The 6945-nt window shown below is 51.2% G+C and overlaps 1 protein-coding gene across 1 annotated transcript; it reads left to right on the top strand.

Moving 5' to 3' along the window:
• The first annotated feature begins 50 nt into the window (after positions 1–50).
• On the top strand, positions 51–5586 carry Orai3 (ORAI calcium release-activated calcium modulator 3). Its single transcript, XM_048455039.3, has 2 exons — positions 51–592; positions 4237–5586. The coding sequence occupies exons 1-2, from the start codon at positions 365–367 to the stop codon at positions 4873–4875; spliced, it is 867 nt and encodes a 288-aa protein (XP_048310996.1). The 5' UTR covers positions 51–364; the 3' UTR covers positions 4876–5586.
• Positions 5587–6945: the final 1359 nt, after the last annotated feature.

Here is a 6945-nt window from a genome sequence, read left to right as displayed (position 1 = left end):
CAGGTGTAGTTTGGGTGGTCTGAAGCCGGCGAGTTCCCAGACGGAAGCTGTGGGCGTTCACCTTGGTAGCTCGAAGGCACTGGGCTATTTTTGGTGGCCCGGGTCGTGGGGTTCCCTCGGGATCTCTGCCCACGGGCCAGATTGCTGGGGTTCGGTCTCGGCTCCACCCAATCATGTGGTCGTGGGGCTCCGCCCCTGCCCCAGTTCCTGCTTCGGTCCCCGGGCCTTATAGACACCCGCTTCTGCTCCCGCTGGGGCTAGCAGAGATGAGGTCCCGCCCGCGCTTGGGCCAGCCCTTCTTGGGGTCCCAAGGCGCCTCGGCCCCTCCGTGACGGTCGGCGCGGGCGGAGTAGCTGTTCTCAGGATGAAGGGCGGCGAGGGGGACACGGGCGAACAGGCCCCGTTGAACCCGGAGGTGGACAGCCCCGCGGGCTCGGCCACGTACCGGGAGTTCGTGCACCGCGGCTACCTGGACCTTATGGGGGCCAGCCAGCATTCCCTGCGGGCGCTCAGCTGGCGCCGCCTCTACCTCAGCCGGGCTAAGCTCAAAGCCTCCAGCCGCACATCTGCTTTGCTGTCGGGCTTCGCCATGGTGAGGGGCGGGAAGGGGCACACGGGGTGGGCGAGGCACGTGGTGGGCTCCGGGTCGAGGAGGCAAGAAAACGGGTCCCAAGGGAGTGCGGGACGAAATAGAAGGGGTTCTTTAGCGTCATGGAAGGAGCGAAATCTCAAGGGACTGGGAAAAGCCCTTTATGTCAGGGACAGAGTTGTCGTTGGCACGGCCTTAAGAATATAAACGACTGAGGAAGATCGATCGCAGGGGTATCATGAGCAGACTGGTGGAGGAAAGGTCTTTCTCACCGAAGTCGCTTAGTTACCAAGTCCGCGAGAGTTGAAAGGCAAGTGGAGCTGAATGAGAGCCGTTATCAACCAGGTCAGGGGAAGGGGGCTAGGGTATGGAAGATGCCCCCACCTCTCTGAAGGCTCGACGAATGCTAGAGTTGCCCCGAAAAGTAAGAAGCCGGCGAGGAAGCTGCTGGGGAAGGAAGCTGGTCAGGGAGCTAACGATAAATGAAGTCTGATAAACCGCAGGTGTGGGAGGATAGTATCAGCTAACGGTCCCAGCAGTGGCCTCAGGAAGTGGGACTGAAGAAGATTCCAGGGTGCAGAACACAGATGTGTCCTGGTTCCTCCCTACTCGGGGCCAGCTGTGCGACCCTGAGCCGTCGGTAGGAAGTTGACATCATAGAAGGTGCTGCCTCTGTGGTTTGCCAAACTTGTCCAGGAGAAGCTGGAAGTGTTATGGAGACCCCCTAGAGCTAGGTGTGTCAGAACAAGCTCCACTTACCAAAGAAACTTCAGAGCCAAGTGCTAAGTGACCTGGAGGGAAGCTAATGTTTTGACAGGGCACTCAGCAGGGGGAGGGTGTAGAGTGAACCTCTTCTAGGTTAAGTTTTCTTCACAAGATTGGAGGGGGTGGGGAGGAAAGAGCCGGCCAGGAGGGAGGGCATCCTCAGTGTATCCTTGTGTAAGACGTTGGAGGGAGTTCAGGTGCGGTCATGTAAGAAGTAACTTGGCTTACTACCTCCCTTTGTTCTGCAATCTCGATAACTGAATGAAAAATCTAACCTAAAGGTCGTTCTTGGTCTGTGGTGTTTATGAGGGGCTCAGACTCCCCAGAGAAGCTCACTGTTCCTGGTGAAGATGACATTTGATGTAAGGAATCGACTCCCCGTCATCACCAGAAAGTTTGAGGGAGCCCAGCCCCAGTTCAGTCTGCAGATCTTGCAGATCACTGGAATGGCAACAGAAGAGTCAGGGCCTTCTCTGAGGATCAGCAGGCTGGATGTGTAGGTTTGGGAGCAGGGACTCGCCCAAGTCCTGAGGAGAGGAGACTGGGTTAGACCCCTGGGAGAAACCAGAATTGAGGCTGACCCAGAACCCTGTGTGTGGAAACACCTGCCTACTGTCTGCCATGGCCCAATTTCCCAAAATATTCCACTTTATTTTCTTACCGCCGCTGCTATCTTGCACCTTCTCTTCTAGGCCCAATACAATCCCCAGGATCCTTGCACAGAAATGAGGGGAAACCCAATTAACCCCCAGGTGGCCTGAGATAGATTCACAGTATATAAATTGTATCCAAAGGCTATGGATGTAGCCTAGGTGGTAGAGTGTTTACCCTTCGGAAAACCCTAGGTTCAATCTCCAGCATAAACTAGACTGGAACACACTTATAATCCCGGCACTTGAGGTAGAAAGGAAAAGCAAGGCTTTGGGCTATACAGAGAGTTCCTAGGCTAACCCGGGCTCCATGAAATCCTATTTCAACAAGCGTTCAACACTCTAGCAGGTCCAGTGTGTGTGGTGTAGGTGTGACTAGATTGTCAGCTTTTCCGCTGACAAAAGGTCCAAGATGTTGGGACCCAACTAGCTAGTGACAGGATTTTGACTCAGCAGCCTGGCTTCAGAGCCCAAATTTGTACATCAGCTCTAATGTTTGCAAAGCCCAGGCCGGCTGGGTGGAGTCACATGGCCAGGCGACCCCCTGACCTGTCAGAAATGAGCAGCTATGATTCAGTTTAGATAGTTGACATATTTGAATGTGGACCTGATGTCACTGGATCTGCCAAGTTTTTCGATTGACTTGGAAACATAGGAAGCTTCGTCAATTTTAGGAGTTGGCAACTTTTTTTTTTGAGTGCTTGGAGGCTGGCATCAGCTCTGATAGTGCTCAGTCTGTGCCTGGCTCTCTTTGTGGCAGTTAATGTGTATTATCTGAACATTCTCAATGAGCCTACTATCCACATTTTTATTTTTTTTTCCAGGTAGGAAATTGAGGGAGGCACTTGCTCAAAGATTACACAGCTGGCCAAGGTAGCACATAACTGTAATTCTGCTCAGGACATTGAAGCAGGAAGATAGTGAATTTGAGGCAAGTCTGGACTAATGGACTGTTGGGGTGTAGGGATTACAGATTGTAGAGTTAAGAATGGATCCGAGCACCCAGAGAGATTTTGTTTTGGGCTTTTGTAACCTCTCTCTCTCTCTCTCTCTCTCTCTCTCTCTTTTTGAGATTTTGAGACAGGGTTTCTCTGTGTAGCCTTGGCTATCCTAAAACTCATGATGTAGACCAGACTGGTCTCAGACTGTCTGCCTTTGCTTCCTGAGTGCTGGGATTAAAGGCCTGTGCCACCACTGCCTGACCGTTTTATTTATTTATTTAATATAGATAGGGTCTCTGAGTAGCCCTAGGTGCGCCTCTTCAGTTCTGAGTTTAAAGGCCCTTTTGGGTTCTTTGGAAACAAAGTTTCAGTATGTAGCATAGGCTGCTCTCAAAGCCCGAGATCGTTCTGTTTTAGCTTCCCACATGGTGAGCTAATAAATGTGTCTCCATACCAGCCTGAGTGTGCTTTCCTTGTTCATTCATTCATTCATTTTTTTGTGGGTTGGGGACAGAACCTATGAATCCCCAGCCTCTGAGTCTATGCTTTGTTGTTGTTGCTAAAGATTTATTTATTTCATTTATATGGCTGGTTTGTCTGCCTGCACCATGTGCTTGCCTGGTGTCATGGATTCTCTGGAACTCGAGTTAAAATTGTGAGCTGCTATGTAGGAGCTGGGGATTGAACCCAGGTCCCCTAGAAAAACAACCAGTGCTCTTAACTGATGAGCCATTTCTCCTACCCAAGTCTGTGCTTTTTTAACCCGTATGTTATAACCAGGTAAAAACTCAGAAAAATGTTAGCTTGATAGAGATGGTGGAGAACTCAAAGTACAGGACACAGCAGAGTCTTTTAGTTAGGGCTGTAACTGAAGGGCAGTGGTGGCTTATCCCAGCACTTGGGAAAGCTGAGGCAGGAGGATCAGTTTCAGTTCAACTTGGGCTGCCTAGCAAATTTCAAACAGGTGGGCAGTGGTGGCACATGCCTTAATCCCAGCATTTGGAAGGCAGAAGCAGGTAGATCTCTGAGTTTGAGGGCAGCCTCCTGTTTTACAGAGTGAGTTCCAGAACAGCCAAGGATACACAGAGATACCCTGTCTCAAAAAAACAAAACAAAAACAAACAAACAAACCAAAAACCCACATACACACGCGCACACACACAACCAGTAAGACCCTACTCAAAGAAAGAAGGTGGGATGGGCAGGGCCAGCCGAGTATCTTCTAGGCACTGTTGTAAGTCTGCTGAACGAAGCTGTCACAGCGACTCATGTCTCCCTCTTGTGCCCACAGGTGGCCATGGTGGAGGTGCAGCTGGAGAGTGACCATGAGTACCCCCCAGGCCTGCTAGTGGCCTTCAGTGCCTGCACCACCGTGTTGGTAGCCGTGCACCTCTTTGCACTCATGGTCTCCACATGCCTGCTGCCCCATATCGAAGCCGTGAGCAACATCCACAATCTCAACTCTGTCCACCAGTCACCGCACCAGCGACTGCACCGATATGTGGAGCTGGCCTGGGGCTTCTCCACTGCCCTGGGCACCTTTCTCTTCCTAGCTGAAGTTGTTCTGGTGGGCTGGGTCAAGTTTGTGCCTATTGGGGCACCCATGAACAAACCAGCTCCTGTGGTACCAATGTCCCAGGTGCCACCGGTGACCCTTAGTTTACCTTCCAACCTCACTCCGTCCTCTGCTTCTGTAGCCACACCACAGCAGCCTTCCAAAGCCTGTCCACCCCGGCAAGTGTGTGGTGGTGCCCATGGGCCAGGTTGGCAGGCAGCTATGGCCTCCACAGCGATCATGGTACCTGTGGGACTTGTGTTTATGGCCTTTGCCCTACATTTCTACCGATCCTTGGTGGCCCACAAGACAGACCGTCACAAGCAGGAGTTGGAGGAACTCAGTCGCCTGCAGGGGGAGCTGCAGGCTGTGTGAGCCTGGCTTAGACTCTTGGAAACATTGATGCCCAGTGTCCGCAAGGGATCCCAGGGATCTACAGACCTCATTTGTTGCCCCAGACTTGAGCCCCGTACTGTAAGCTACTCTCAGGTAGAGGCCAAGTTCCTGCACAGCGTCCCACACTCCCAGGGATATCCCGTTACCACGGTCCAGTGCATTTTGTAAGCTGCACCTTGCTTGACTGGAGAAACGAGAGGGAGTAGAACCGTCTCAGTCTGAGGAGGCCCTGGCGGGGTCTTCAGTGGTGCTGAGCATTTGCTTGCTCCTCTACAGGAAGGTGACATTCCCGCACAACTGTCCTCCAAGGCAGTCAGCCCTTGCTCATGTATAATCTATTTTACAGTTGACATCCTGGGAGGGATTTTTACCTGTCACGGTTTTGATGGGTTCCCCATTCATGAATGGGCTGCTGTAGGTGACCTGGGTGTCTGTTCCTAGGATGAGCCACTTCTCACTTGGTGACTTGTGGTGGTGCCTGTCCCACTGCCCTAGACCCATCTGGCTCCCACCCTCTTTGGCCAGAGCTGGGGGAGGAGGAACCTTTGAAGACTGAAGGACTGTGCTGCCGGCTCAATTCCTTGACAAGGGTCAGGGGTTTGTAAGGCAGACAGTTCAACCCTTGAACGCAGAGCTCTCCAGATGCTGCATTTCCGATGCACCTTTTGTTAATAAACTGTCTCACATGTTCCTGTGGCTGTGAATGGGGTGGAGGGGAAACCTTGGGTAAGGCTGCTTGTCCTAAGGGCCAGGTGCAGGTAATGGACCTGATGTGGGGGATCAGAGTCCATCGGGGCAGACAGTTATCCAGAGACCAAGGCCTCTAACTCTGGCTCCTACACTTGGGATTTCATCTGAGTTTCTCCAATCAACACTTAATCCTATGGGACTATCCATAAATTATCTGGTTTAGTCCTCATGGCCATCTCAATAAACACGCCTGTCTTTCCCATTTCAGAGAGGCATCGAAGGCTACCCACATAATCTGTGCCTTGATTATTATTATATAGGGATTTCTAAATGAAAGAGAAGAAAAAAAAAAGAGAAAAAGGACTTGGTACCCTTCAACTGGGTCAAAAAAAGAACATCATCTCCTGTGCCTTCATGTAAAGATTTTTATGCCGGGCGGTGGTGGCGCATGCCTTTAATCCCAGCACTTGGGAGGCAGAGACAGGTGAATCTCTTGTGAATTCAAGGCCAGCCTGGTCTACAAAAGTTAGTTCCAGGACAGCCAAGGCTGTTAAAGAGCAATCCTGTCTCAAAACACCAAAAACAAAACAAAAAAATTTTAAAAAGACGCCCCGCCCCCCCCCCAATAATTTTAGAGCACAACTCCTGTCATTAGGCTTCCGGCGAGAAACCCTGGAGAGTCTTTATTATTTGGCTAATTAAAACGTGTAAAACTAGGCGTTGCAGTCTTATGACCAATAGACATCCATTCTTGGATAACTTGAAACTAAGGGAGGTCAATATAATGAGGGACTGTTGTAGAGAGGTCATTTAGGGCACCCTCAGCTCCAGGTAGACCTGGTGGGAATGCCAGGGTGTACAACCTTGGGGCAATCTCTGCTCCAGGCTCCCAAGTGAAGCCCTAGTTGGGCTTCTGAAGTGCCTTGTCTAACTGGGTTACTATGAGACTTTTACTTCCATAGGACCCACTTAAGGGTCTTTAGGCCTCTCTTAACTTACCAGAGTGAACCCTAAAACAGCTTTAGATCTAGTTACACCTCCTTGGGCCTGTTCGATATAACTCGGTCTCCCTGTTTGTCAAACGGACATTTTAAAACAGGCCCAAGGGAGGTGTAACTAGGGTGCTGGCCTAGCATGCAAGAAGCCCTAGGTTAGATCTCCAGTATCCTATAAATCGGTTATGGTGGCGCACACCTGTAATCCCAGCCTCAGGAGATAGAGGCAAAAGGATCAGGAGTTCGAGGCCATCCTCCGGTGCACAGCAGGTTCGGTGTTACTCTGTCCGAAACACAACAGGAGCCCGAGTAGAAGAGCGGCAAGAAACCGATCACCTCATGTGCGCGGGCCGGCAAAGTGCCT

Source organism: Myodes glareolus, chromosome 7, assembly GCF_982192425.1.
Source record: "Myodes glareolus chromosome 7, mMyoGla1.1, whole genome shotgun sequence".
In the NCBI taxonomy this organism is placed as follows: Eukaryota; Metazoa; Chordata; class Mammalia; order Rodentia; family Cricetidae; genus Myodes; species Myodes glareolus.
The sequence above is the reverse complement of the archived record's forward strand: the minus strand, read 5'-3'. Positions and strand labels throughout refer to the sequence as shown.

Coding starts and splice junctions, on each gene's coding strand:
- Orai3 (XM_048455039.3), top strand. CDS start 365: ATGAAGGGCGGCGAGGGGGACACGGGCGAACAGGCCCCGTTGAACCCG. Junction 593..4,236: donor TGCTGTCGGGCTTCGCCATG/GTGAGGGGCGGG, acceptor TTGTGCCCACAG/GTGGCCATGGTGGAGGTGCA.